Raw genomic sequence first — 14315 nt, forward strand, 5'->3', positions numbered from 1 at the left:
CCCTGAAAAAAGAAAACCTGCTCTTAAAAATGGCACGGACACCTGAACTTTATCTCTGTTGCAAACACAAACTGAGGTTGCATCACCTTCTTACCTGGAAGCCGACGCTGCTGCATAAAGAACATAAAACCAGTGGGGCCTGTTTTGATCCGTCGACAGATTCATGTTTGGTGTCATTGTTCACCTGAGAGGCTGCAGTCAGACTGCACAACTCTCTGAATACCTGCTTTTCTTTACATTGCATTACCTGAGGATGGACTTAAACAACTGAACTCTCCATGATCTTCTGGTGTTTTCTGTTGGTAACAAGTCGCTGAGACAAACAAAAAAGGATCAGAAAAATGGAAAACGACCTCGGTGAGTAAATCAAACAGAAGAGTTGGAGACAAATGTGACTGCAGCTGAATTATTTAACTTGTGTAAAAGCCTTAATATGTTGTACATTTCAACAATCCTTTAATATTATTATTCTTTAACACATCACATTATGTTCCTCTTCTTCCTTTAAATACAAATGAAGGTCAACATACTGTATCCAGACATAAAGACATTTACAAGTAAAAGCGTTTTTAAAAAATCATTTTAAGAACACCAGCCCCTCTGCGTTTCCTACACAATACATATGATCATCTTTTTATTTAACGGTTTAGTCTCCATTTAACCAGAATCACTGGAATTTTAAAGGTCACAAATTATGCGAAATGCACTTGACCATGGTGTTCTAACACTAATGTTTAATTGAATTAATAATTAGTTTAGTTTAGTTTAATTTAATCATTTATTTGAATCAGGGACAGTGTACAAAAAAAAATTAGTCTCAGAAGAAAAGAGATGCTTTGTACCAGATTTAGCTAACTAGCTAATTTCCATATTTTGTCCCTGGGCAGGTGATGGTAACAAAGTAAAATGAAGCACTTTATAAGATTTGTATTATAATCATTATTTTCATTATCATCAGCATTTTTGCTGTACTGATATACATTCGACACATTGATATACATTTTTTTGTAGATTTAAATGTCACATTTAAACTTGGAGACGGGGAAGAGGAGTTTCTGCCTTAGTGGTGACTAATAAGGATCAACAGTAAACAGGCTAACCACATTAATGCAATGTAAAAATAATAATAACCTGTAAGCACCCTTGTGTTCAAACTAGTCAAACCAGATTTTGTTGCTGGTAAACAAATAACTGATGGGACAAAGACGTTAAAACCATTTCCAGTAAACTCCACCTCTTAAGCTTCCTGTACCGACGGATAAGAAGATTTAAAAACTACTGCACCTCTTCTGCACAAATACTTCCTTTTTAATGAACACTTTTCATTCATGTTGACGCTGTGATGCACTTCTGAGGCTGTAGTCTGTGACGTCCTCATCACACTGAGCACAATTTAATAATATAAGCCAGAGGAACATATACTGTATGTGATAAAACAGGTAGGCTTTCTGATAGCAAAGTAATGCGTTTTGAAATATTGAAATATTGCAAATACATCAACATTGAGTACAAGAATATTTTACTCAATTAAAAGAACAGTACATTTGATTGAAATGTAATTAAGTATGAGTAAAAAAAACTCTACTCAAGTGAAATTAAATTGCTATTAGTTTAAAGCAACACGTTGTAGGAATTTGGGTTGTGCACTTTGGCGCCCCCCAAAGGTTTCTGAGTGCAACTACACTGTCGTAAAACACATGTTGCTGTTACACCTCCCCCTCATCGTCCACCTGCATTTGATGACAAGCAGAACATCTCACAAAGTCCTGTCAGCTGTGCTAGCGTCTACAGCCCGTTGTTTGCAAACTGTTTGCATGTGGAGTATGTGCATATCACTCACAACAGCAATATAGCCAGCTTGGCTTCCCGACATGCAGCCTACTGTTTCTGGAAGCTCTGGCCAACATATGAAAGCCTGTCCAATATTTTCTCCAGTCTGTCTTGCTCATTAACTCTCATTTTCTCTTCTTAGCCTCATCCGTCATCATCCTCTTCCTCTTAGCCTCAGCCATTGTATCAAATAGTACTGAGACTCAGGCTAACACAGGTGTATTCTACACTGTAAAAAAAAAGTCAAAAAAAATACGGTAACAAACTGTCAAATGGCAACAGGAGAATACCGTAAAATCTAAAAAGGTTTATCACCGTGGTAAAAACATTGAATTACCGTCAAGAAACGGTACAAAATGTCATTTTTACAGACATAATATGTTGAAAACATACATTTTTACCTTAAAAATTTAAGAAAATTGTCAATTTAATGAGAAAATTCTGTAAAGTCATAAACATGTAATAACCCTATAATTTACGGTTTAACTCAGTCGAAATTACAGATATTGCTGTAGTATATTCTGTACCGTTTGTGTGTTTACCTAAGGACTGCCGATCAGGGACCTGTTTCACTAAGCAGGTTTAGTGTAAACACTGAGTCTGTTTGCCCTGAATAGTGGGAAACTCTGGGCTTTCCATTTCAAATAGGGAGGTCACTCAAAGGAAAGAGGTAACTTTGGTCTTGGTAAGTCTGTGAACCCTGACCTGGTCGGGACCCTAAACTGTCTCCTCCCTTTTTCAGAGCCAGAAATCAAGTTTCATTTCCTCATTATTTCATTCAGTCCAGTCACGCACGTTTTTGTGAGAGACTCACTATTCGTTCAAATTAAAATCAAATCCAGGTTGTATTTATTTGATATGTTAGTTATACTATAGGGTATAAAACAACCTATTTTGACAAACATGGTATGTCTTTCAGTCGAGGAGCATCGAGATGAAGGGGCTACATTACTCCACAGAGAACGTCAGGAGATGTTCATTTAATCAGGGATAATTAATAACTAAAGAGAATACGACGAGAGGACATGTGTGAAACCAGCATAAAGTTGGGTATGACGCTATAGACCTAATGAACATTCAAATAGACACTGAATGAAGTTTACTTTGTTTAATATGTCATCTATGATTGAAACACCTCAATAAGCCAGTTTGTTCTTATATTTCATTTTGAGCTGCTTTAAAGTCGCTTTTCTCCCGCTGGATTGTGTCTTAATGATATTTAGGTTGAACACCATTCCACCAGTTTTGACCGGCAATATTACAATTCTGATTAAATATGAATTGAATTGACTACATTACATAAGCAGCCGTCTTACACCACTTCTCTCTCCTTTGCATTGCAGCAGTGTTACTTTTTTTTTTACACCTTTCTTCATATTTAAAGTTTTCGGACTATTAGATCGACTTTGAAACTCTTAAAGTGTAATTGTTACATATTGTTTCTTTAAAGTTTACTCAGTAAATCCAGAAGAAGAAGAACCTGGTCAGAGAATATGAATCTCTGACCAGGTTGTTTAAAGGCAAACCTTTATGTTAGAGTGCAATACAAGTATGTAATGTGGAATCATTGTCTTGCTATGTGCTTCAGACCACCAGGTGGAAGTGTGAGTCAAACAACAGGCCAGTTTCAGTTGATGAAAACGCAATGACACTATTGTGTGTATGCATTGTGTGTTTTAACTTCTTTTTGTTTGTTTTTCTTTTTGGTAACTGACTCACCATGTGTTCCAGTTTCAGTCACGTATTGTCAAAAAAAATCAAAAGGCACATGAGACGTAGGTGATGAGTCATTCTTAACTGTTATCTTTTTCCACTGTAGCTTCTTTTAACTTGCCTGAGAAAAAAACCTTTTGTTGGGGGCATTCTAAAAATATTTGGCGGTCTTGGACGAGCTCACATGACTGTGATTCTTTGAACTCTCGATGATAGAGATTAATAGATTCAAAAATAACTCTGCTGGGAAGTCCCTGAGGAGCAACATGAGCAGGTGAGCGTGTTTCTTCTGCCAGTCATGCAAAGCAGCAGAGACACCTGGTGTGACACCCTGTCACTTTAGCTATGCTCATTTTCACACCTCAACTGATTACATTCTCCTCCTGAGTATCATCTGCTGACTTTCTTAAAGAAACTTCTTTTAACATCTCAATCAAAACAAAATGCAGACTCATCGAGGCAAATAAACTGCTTCACAAAGTTATTGAAAACAAGACATTTTGGGTAGAACTGTCACCTCTTCTTCATATCTGGTCCATAAAAACATATATATATATATATATATATATATATATATATATATATATATATATATATATATAGGTAGAAACTATCACTGGGGTGTCAGGTGTTGCTAGATGGGGAGCAATTACACTTTTTTGACTGCTGTACGCCACACTATGAGGTAACAGGAGTGATTGTAAATGGACATGTCTGGATTATTGTTTGAACAGCTCACATGTGACATTAATCAAGACAACGATGGAATGACAAATAAATATTCCTAAACAAAGAAGATATTGGACTGTCTTATTTTTAATTCTTACGCTAGCGAAGCCAGCAAGCGCGTCAATTAATAGGCTAGATTAGCCCGTCTATGTAGCCCCTCAGTGGCTTTAAATTTTAGGCTTAGACAATGATTCCACATTACATACTTGTATTGCACTTGTATAGTGATTTTTCATTCAAACCAGTTCCTGATTCATGTTAATATGAAGAACATTTTTGAGCTTAAGCCAGGTAACCAAGTTTTTGTCAGTGTAAAATTATTAAATATCTACAGCCTTGATTGGTGACGACGCTGTAGGAGAGCAGGCCCCTTGTTCCTGAAGTTCTTCACTTTCATTCTGCAGACGCTGCATGTTGACTACAGCTGGTCAGGCTTTACCTGGCGGATTGTAGAGTCCAAAAGGCAGCCATTTGTCTGGCATGAAAACTAGGACTAGGTGAATGTGAATGTGATGATTATTACTACGACTATTATTACTGTTCTTGAGATGGAGAAATTAGGTTTTGCAGATGTGTTTTATGTGTGAATCAAAGGTTAGATGGGGGTCCATTTTTACGCATAGGTTGGTGTTGAGTGGTGAAAGATGGATGTCTTGACCAGAGAAGGATATGGTACATACTTTATAAATGTACCTTCGGGTGTGGGTAAGTAAAAGCACGGGGACAGCTTCTGCTGTGCGTCTCACTGCAAAATTGCAAATCTGAGAGAGACGCTGGCGGCGAGCTCATGGCATCCTTAAAGACTCCTCCCACCCTGCCCACAGACTGTTTACCCTCCTGCCCTCCGGCAGGCGCTTCAGAAGCCTCCGGACCAGAACCAGCAGACTGAGGAACAGCTTTTTCCCCAGAGCTGTTTCTCTACTGAACTCTACCCCCCGAACTCTGAACTCTGTCTCTCTCTCTCTCTCTCCCTCTCTCTCTCCGCACCCTGCTAACCCCCCCTTTCCCCTACATATCACCTCACACCCATCATCCCCCCACCACTCCTCCTGGTCACACACACACATCTCTCATCCATCTGTATTATTGTATTATAGTATGTTCATATTATGTCCATATTCTTTATATTATCTGTAAACTAGTATAACATGCTCACTGCATCTTAATCTGTATATTATTAGTATAGCATGCTCACTGCACCTTAATCTGTACATTATAATCCTAAGAACACACTTATTTTGTAACATTACTTATTTATAGCATTTATTTATATTTATTGCATCCCATTAATCCAGCCATCCAGATATACCTCATAATTCACTTTTTTTGTCTACATCTGTAAATTTTGCAATTACTGTACATAGCACAGAATTACTGTACATAGCACAGACTCTTGCACTCAATTACTGTACATAGCACAGACTCTTGCACTTTCTGCTTATTTGCACTTCTGGTGAGATGCCAAACTTCATTTCGTTACTCTATACTTGTATATGTGTAATGACAATAAAGTTGAATCTCTCATCATCTCATACTTCAATGTCTGTCCGTAACATGGCATGACAAAAACAGATCAAATCCATGCCCCCCCAACCGTAACCATGGGCAACCTTAAAGGCAAAGTGCAAAAATGTAAATTTAAATTAAATAAGCATTACATTAAATAATGTATATTATCTCAACCTGAGGAAAAATAAAGATCTATAAAATAAAACTTCACAAAAATAAATCTGGTCTCCATCTTACACTAGTATGTCTGACACAGCCATACATCAATACTGAGTGCTAGCTAGGTTAGCAGCCTGGTTTATGAGACAGGGCTGCTGCATCAGTCTACCAAGGAAAGGAGGAGAGGGTATACAAATGAAAACACCATCAGCAAGTTTTCTGATGACGTTAATCATTTTTCCCCACACCTTCATGAGAACAGTATGTTGTGTCTGACTTGATAAACATTTTAAGCACTATAACAGAATATTTAGTTTCTGGGTTATCCATTTTTATGGGCCAGACTAAGCCCATCTATCAGGTCAGGTCCAAAACATGTATGGCAAAGAAAAATGGGTCAAATACATATTTACTCAAATTATTTGGTCCAGTTGGATCTGAGCAATTTATCCAGGTAGTATCTATTTCTTTTCTGCCAATACATTTGCTTAAATTAGCAATGTAGACCAGCTATTAATACATGTACTCTTTTCCACAGCCAAAACCAAAGCCTCTTCACATTGAGCTGAATCTGCCTAAAACATGTGGCTGATAAAAAAAACAAAGGGATTTTAAGACATTGAAATTTAATCAAACTTTCCTCTTTCTTTTAGGGGAGAAAGAGAGCTTCACTCAGAAGGAGGTCAGACTCATCCTGATTGGACCAAGATGGGCCGGTAAGAGCTTATCTGGAAACACAATCCTGAAATGGGACAGGTTTGAGTGTGGCCGAACCAGAACATCTCAGTCTGAGGGGAGACATCAGGAGGTGGAGGGCAGGCACCTCGTCGTCGTCGATACTCCGGGATGGAACAACTCGCTCTCCCTGAACGAGATCCCACAGGGTGAGAGGCAGAGGTTCAGACTCAACGTGTCCAAATGCCCTCCCGGCCCACACGTGTTCCTGCTGGTGATTCCCATAGACACAGCCTTTTGTGCGGAACAGAGGAGGACCCTGGAGGAGCACATGAAGCTCCTGGGGGAGCGGGTGTGGAGGTACACCATGGTGCTCTTCACATGTGGGGATGTCCTCGGGAAGAAGACGATAGAGCAGCACATCGAGAGTGAGGGCGATGCTCTCAGGTGGCTGGTAGGGAAATGCAGGAACAGGTACCATGTGTTCATTAACAAGAAGAGCAGTGACATGTCTCAGGTGACACATCTGCTGAAGAAGATAGATGAGATGGTGTGGTACAACAATGGGGGTTACTATGAGGTCGATGAGCAGACACTGAACATCATTCAAGAGAAGCAGCGAGAAGTGGCTGAAAGAGCGACAAAGAGACAAAAAAGGACGGAAGAAGAAAGACAACAAATGAAAAAACTCATTCCAGGTGAAAGAAACACTTAATGTTTTATAGTCCTAGAGATTTAAAATAATCGATTTTGATACCAGTCTTGTGCCAGTATTGTAAACCGAAGCTTTAACCAACAGATGATTAGCCTAGCTTAGCACAAAAATCTAGAAGATCTAGAAAGCCAACTCAAAAATGAACATCATGGGGTGCCTGTAACAGAGTGGTTGGCTTTCGTTGCCCAATGTAAAGAGGCTGAAGTCCTCGAAGCGGGTGGCCTGGGTTCAAATCCGACTTGGGGCTACTTCCCTGCATGTCATTCCCCACTCTCTCCCTGATGTCCAACTCTATCCAGTCTGTCCAATAAAGTCACATGAAGACCATAAATCAATCTTTAAAAATAAATAAAGTCACATGATCACTTCTGATCACACTAGTTTCTGTGAGATCCCGTGTCTGTGAAATCGTTATTTCAAACAGAAGGTGTGTGGTCTTGCGTTCTTGCTGAAACATCTAGTGTGTGTGTGTTCAGAGGATTATAATTGTTACAAATCGTTCAAACTGTCCCTATGTCTGGGGTCTCCCATGTTTTTAAAATCGGTTAAGATTTGACATTGTCTAGTGTGCAGCCAGCCTATGATGAATTCTTTATTGGACTTGTATTAAGATACTTATTTGTTCCCAATTTAATTTGCTTGTCTTATTTTGAACAGAGAAAAAAATGTCGTGCAACAATTGTCTAAAAATGTAAAAGTGTGACTTCAGTTAAAGACAGTTAAATGTTGTCTACTAATTTAAATCAAATTAACCCACATCTATATATATATATATATATATATATATATATATAAATATGTATGTGGGCTCCATGAATATTCAGCTTTGTTTTGTCTCACAGAGGAGAAGATAACCATCCCAAAGCTCCAGATAATTCTCTTGGGAAGCAGAGGCGTTGGAAAAACCTCAGTCGGGAACGTCATCTTGGGAATCAAAGACAAGGAAGATGGGAAGACGACACACTCAGTGGCCCAGCAGGGTTTTGTGAATAAAACTGACATAACTGTTGTTGACACGCCAGGTTGGTGGAAAGACTTCCTTGTGTGTGACACTCCTGTAGCTATCAGAGAGGAACTGATGCTCAGCATGTTTCTGTGTCGCCCTGGGCCTCATGTTTTCCTGCTCATGATAGACTCCGATGCATCCTTTAACCACAAACACTTAGAAGCAGTGAAGACACATATGGAGCTACTAGGGAAAGGAGTGTGGGGCCACACTATTGTAGTTTTCACCAGAGGAGACTGGTTGGGAGCACACAGCATCGAGGAGTACATCGAAGGCGAGGGAGAGGCCTTGCAGATCCTGGTCCAACAATGTGGAAACAGATATCACGTCATTGATAACAAGAATGCAGATGATGGTACTCAAATCAAAGAGATGCTGGAGAAAATCACTTGGACTGTGGCAGGAAACAACTGGGAGTGTTTTGTCCCAGATGAGAATATATACTCAACTATTGTAGAGACAAGACGAAGAGTGGAAGAAGGGGCAAGACTGAGGCAAAGTCAGGTCAAGGCTAAAAAGAAACCCCTTGAAGGTATGATTCAATCATCTAGCATCATTACATGACGCTGGTCTGGTATTGTCAAATCTATTTTAATTTATAGATACCAAGGTTGAATAAATCTTATAAATGAAAAATACAAAATACAACACTAAAAGGATTTTAGCAATGCTAGCATTTAGCGCTAAGATGATAACTTCATAATGTCTAATGGTCAAACTACTACTTTGGTCCAGACAAAAAAACATGTCATTTGGTCCTTAATTTGAAAATAAGGACCTTCCTTTCGATCAAAAGTTACTTAAAGGTCCCATATTATGCTTTTTCTGGTTTTATATGCCCTTTAGTGTGTTTTCCAAGTGTCCTGTTTAGGCAAAAATTCAAAGTCCGCGGAAACGCGGCTTCTCCTACGTCCTCCTGTTAGCTGTAGCATTAGCCGCATGTAATGCTCGGTTCTAGCCCCCCTCGATAAAAATGTGTCAGTGCGGCGTCATTGTCAGTGTGAGATCACTGATCTAAGCCCATTGGCTCGTAGCCCAGCAGCTCATGTTGAAATTTCCGAGACACTTGCTGAGCAACTGACCAACGACAGAGCGGATCAGCAGACCAATCAGAGCAAACTTGGCCCACGTGGGGTCTAACAGTGGGGGCTCAGCAGAGTGTAGCTGACGGACTCAGAACGTAGAGGGAGCGAGGAGGAGCAGTTCATGAAAACAGACACTTTTTTCGGACTTTAGCTATTGTGAATGTACAAAAGTAGGTACATAGATTAAATATATGAACCCCCAAAAGGGCATAATATGGGCATTTTAACTCTGGTAAAGTTATACTGGAGTAAATGAAAATAACTGAAGGGAATGTTAAAAAAAGTGAAATGTTAAATGTTTTAAGGTGTATGATTTGACTTGTCAACTAAGCTGCCTGAGAGTTATTTTCAAGTGAAATGAGCCATTCAAAGGAACAGTGATATTATTGCTCTCCATCACTGCTTAAGCTTTGCTTAAGTTCATTGTGCTGAAAGGGACAAAACAACTCCCTCACACTGCTACTTTAGTACAATAAAAAAAATTGACCGAACTGCCAAATTAGACAAGTTAGGAGTTCAAATAGGCTGGTACATGATATGATATGCCTTTTCATCCTCCAATATTTTCTCCTCAGGCTCCAGGAATAAATTGCAGGACCTGAAGATAGTAATGCTTGGTCAAAAAACTTTCGGAAAGAGTGCAACAGGAAACAACCTCCTGCACAAAGATGTCTTCCCCACCTATCAGAATGAGCAGTGTCGTGTTGAGGAGGCAGAAGTTGATGGCAGATTGGTCACAGTGACTGACACCCCAGGCTGGTGGCTAAAGCCCTCCATTGGCACTGAAGAGATAGAGAAAGAAATAGTCAGAGGAATATCGTTGAGTCCATTAGGGGTTCATGCCATTCTGTTGGTTGTCCCCTTGGACCTGACATTCAGAGAACCACAGCAGGTTGCCCTGGAAGAACACATGAGTCTCTTTGATTCCATCGTCTGGAAATATACGATTGTTCTGTTCACATACGGAGACAACCTAGTAGAAAAATCAGTAGAAGAGCACATTGAGAAGGAGCACAGTGCTCTACGATGGTTGGTAGACAAGTGTGAGAACCGGTATCATGTAATGAGCAACATAAAGAAAAATGACACAAGGCAGGTCACAGAGCTGTTTGAGAAGATAGAGGAAATGGTGGCAGGCAACAGCGTTCAGTTGTTCTGCCCTGACATGGATGACATCCAAGAGCGACTCATTGAGATGTTCAGAAGGAGGCAGATCAAACAGCTGCTGAAGCAGTCCTTTGAGGAGACGTACAGAAGGAGAGAACTGGAGCTGCTGACAGGCTTCCGGAAAACACTCCTCGAGCTGCAATCTAAGACCAGAGGAAGTGCGACAAGCATTTTTCCCAGGTCAACAGGTGAGTATCAAGCGTGGGATGATTCCTGACAAAATGTCAACATAAGGGATTCGTCGATGCGACTATTAAAGTCCCGCGGGAATACTCTGCTAACACAGACTACATTAGATTGGTTTATTTGGTAAGCTGGTTGAGTGTTATGTTGCAGTGCTGCTGATACACCCCTCAAAACAATGGCTGTGCAGTCATAACAAAAAGCTGTAGAACTTGTTGTAGAAAAACTGAAATACCTCCTAACAGCTGACTCTTTAGTTTCCTTGGTCAGGTCTCCAAGGTCCAGTCGTCAACCTAAGCAAGTTAGTCAATAAGTTACTCTCTTTAGCATTGTTTCCAAGCCCTTCCATGGGGGTCCTTAAGTTCAGACAAGCATTTTTTTAACACTCCAGCATGTTTTGTGTCTACTCTCGGATCTCCTATCACTTGATGGTAACATAATCAAATGAAGGCTCAGAGGTGGCATCCTTGGCTGTTTTTGATGCTAAAGATGAAGAGGTCTTTGCTAAGTCGGATGTCTGAGCTATTGAGTAAGTCGCCATAAAAGTTTTTGGTGTAGAGAGTGTAAAATATCTTTTAACAGTTGATAGTGTACATGGTTCAGGCTGAGTAGCACCTCCTCTTTCTCGAAGAAAACAGGCCTCACAGCCTTCTGTTGACAGATGATGTACAGTATGGCTTCTTGGATGTAAACACAAAATCACAATCAGACCAGGATCAGCTTTACATGCCATCTAGCTAGACAGTCAGTATCAGAATGATATGCTTTTATAGTATTTGATCAGTCCATTTATCCATCCATTTTCATCAGCTAATTCTAGACTGGGCCACATGTGCAGCAGGTCAAGAAAGTTGGTTCAGATAGCACTTTCCCCGGTATTGTTTTCCAGCCTTTCCAGGGATACCCTAAAGTCTTCCAATTTCCAGCACTTTCTTTGACTGTATCGGGGACGCACCAAGGAAGCATCCTAAGAGTATCAAACCAAACCTAAGATGGATCTTGGGTATTTGAAAGATCAGCAGCTCTATGCTGAGTCAGATGTCTGATCTACTCAGCCCATCTCTTTTCTATAACCCCAAAAAAACTAATTTCGGCCACTCATATTATTACAATTTTTTGGTCACTACCTAAAGCACATGACCATCAGTGAGCGTGGATATATAATTTTGCATCACTGAAGCTGCACCAATCCACACTCTACATCACAATAGTTTATCTCTGTATAAGACAAAGCAATAATTAAACTCTTGCTTAGGTGGTATCTTCTACCTTAGAGGCTACAATCTCGTATTCCAGTAGAGGACCATTGTGTGAGACTTGAAGAGGGGAAATGATGAATCTAAAGTAAATATTCTGTTGTGTTAATCTGTTGTTTTGTTGTTCAATTGTCAGCTCGTGACCTGGACAAATTCAAAATCAAGGGCATCGGTTATAGAAAGAAAGATGAGAAGCAGGAAAACTTGCATGCAGAAATCAGCCAGGAAATTGAAAATCTAAACAAGGAGATAATGAGATCCACAGATCTTCTTGGGAAAAGCATGGACTTCTTGATCCCAGGGTGTAAGAATTTATTTTCGACTTTAATTTCTAATTTTTACAATCGTAATGGGCTATACATCAAAGACAAATTTTGTTCTGTGTTGCATTTACAGTTAAAGGAGAAAATCCAGAATCAACAATTCCTGATTCTTTGTCAGAAAGAAGAGCTAGCATCAACTTTGACATCAAAGTTGCCAGTTGGCTGACCAAACTTCAGATCGCCACAAATGTTGACAACCAGCTGAGTCTTAACTTCTCTGAGTCATCAGGATACAGATCTGTGCTGCCCCAAGACCACCTGGATTTTCATATGGAAGAAAATATTACTGGATAATTCATCAATGTAGACTAGAGGTGGGCGGTAAACTGGTGTCAATACCGCCCGTGGTATTACTTGTACAACAACGTGTTTTTGCCATACTGTCATTACCAGTTTAAATACACAAGTTTGTTTGTAGTGCAAACATAAGGCAATACCAATTGCTCAACCTACCGGCCTTAGTGGATGCCTTTGCTCACTTTCCGTGCTATTATTGTTTCTTAAGATTGTTCATTGATTTTAAAGTGTAAACTCAGGTATGTGCTAATCTGTGGGGGTGTTTTTACATACCTCTAGGGTGGGAAACTCATTAGTTTATGTAAGAGACCATGACAAAGGTGTCTTAACCTTACTTTTTCACTTTTAAGCAGTTTTCTCTAAATTGCCTGAAAGTTGTTCAGGGTGAATTTTTTCACTCGTCCATGTAGAAGCTGCAGAAATCAAATGATTAAGTACAGCAGGCAATGTCATTTTTATCCTTCAATACAAAGGGCACAGATTTGCAATTTAAAGTCAGAGTGAAGTGGACATATTTCTCGCACTAATTTTATTAATTATTTCACATTCTAAATTATTCAAGTACAAAAAATGAGGTTTAAAAAAGTACAGCTTATTTTCTTAAAGACACTATCTGTTAAGCTTATTGTATCAATGTTGAAGGTTCTATTATTTTTATAAAAAATAATGTTTTAATATTTTCTATAATTTTATTTGATTACATTCGTCCATGTTTTTTATTGTAAATGTTTCTGTTCATATTAATATTCCCTTCCCCCTATTGTGTTCAGTATGTACATTGATAATAAACTGTATTCTGATTCGATGTAAATCTTTGTGCTGCAGTTATTATCCTTTAATCATTATTGGCAAGAGTGCCCTGTGTTGTTGTGTCGAAAGAAAGTACCTTTAGATGCGGTAGTCAATTTAGCTAATAAACCAGCAAAGGACAGATTGACAATGTGGCCCTGAAAGCATCGATTAATGATTCATTCCTCTTACAAATCAACAAAATGAATATTTTAGGCAAGATTAGGAATAGTTTGTCATTTCTTTAAAAGGTAGAATTGTCTCCTACTGTCAAGGTATTGAACCTCAAAACACACTAGTATGAAAATACAACCTACAGCTGTACTCTGATGTGTAGTCATGTGTGTCCATAATCACAATAAATAACTTTTTTAACTCAACTTTTTGTTAAGAAGATGAGCTCATTATAATTTGTGCTGAAAGAGTTATTACAAATAAACAAACCGCTGTCCCCCCTCCCATACATATATTAACCCGAAACAAAGATTTAAGTATGCCCCTACGAGCCCCCCCATGAGTTAAAATGAAACCTGTGCAATTAAACATAGACTAATACAAAGGAAAATTTACATAACCCCGTGCAGGAATAAAAATATATGTGCAATTTAAGTGTAACCTATAAAATGTTAAGGAACATTGGTAAAATTAGACCTGTACATAAAAATAAAAATAAAAGTGTAGACCCTCTGAAGTTTGTGTTGCTTTCTGGTTGCTTTAAGCAACAGTAAGTGCAGATGTTAAAGGTGCAGATAAACAGATTGTCAGATAGGAGTTGGATGTTTGAGAGTCAAACAGTTAAACATCCTGCATATCAAACATGGCCACAGTGGGTTTTCTCTTATTAACAAGCTGAATGTTTTTATGTTCTGTGCAGTGCTG

The 14315-nt window shown here is 39.1% G+C and overlaps 1 protein-coding gene across 1 annotated transcript; it reads left to right on the forward strand.

The window, feature by feature from the left end:
• On the forward strand, positions 1-13452 carry LOC109991500 (GTPase IMAP family member 8-like). The gene is made up of 6 exons (XM_029279301.2): positions 1-357; positions 6594-7313; positions 8173-8868; positions 9997-10776; positions 12164-12331; positions 12424-13452. Exons 1-6 carry the CDS (start codon positions 342-344, stop codon positions 12642-12644), a joined length of 2601 nt encoding a protein of 866 aa, XP_029135134.2. The 5' UTR covers positions 1-341; the 3' UTR covers positions 12645-13452.
• Positions 13453-14315: the final 863 nt, after the last annotated feature.

This window comes from Labrus bergylta, chromosome 6 (assembly GCF_963930695.1).
Source record: "Labrus bergylta chromosome 6, fLabBer1.1, whole genome shotgun sequence".
Classification (NCBI taxonomy): domain Eukaryota; kingdom Metazoa; phylum Chordata; class Actinopteri; order Labriformes; family Labridae; genus Labrus; species Labrus bergylta.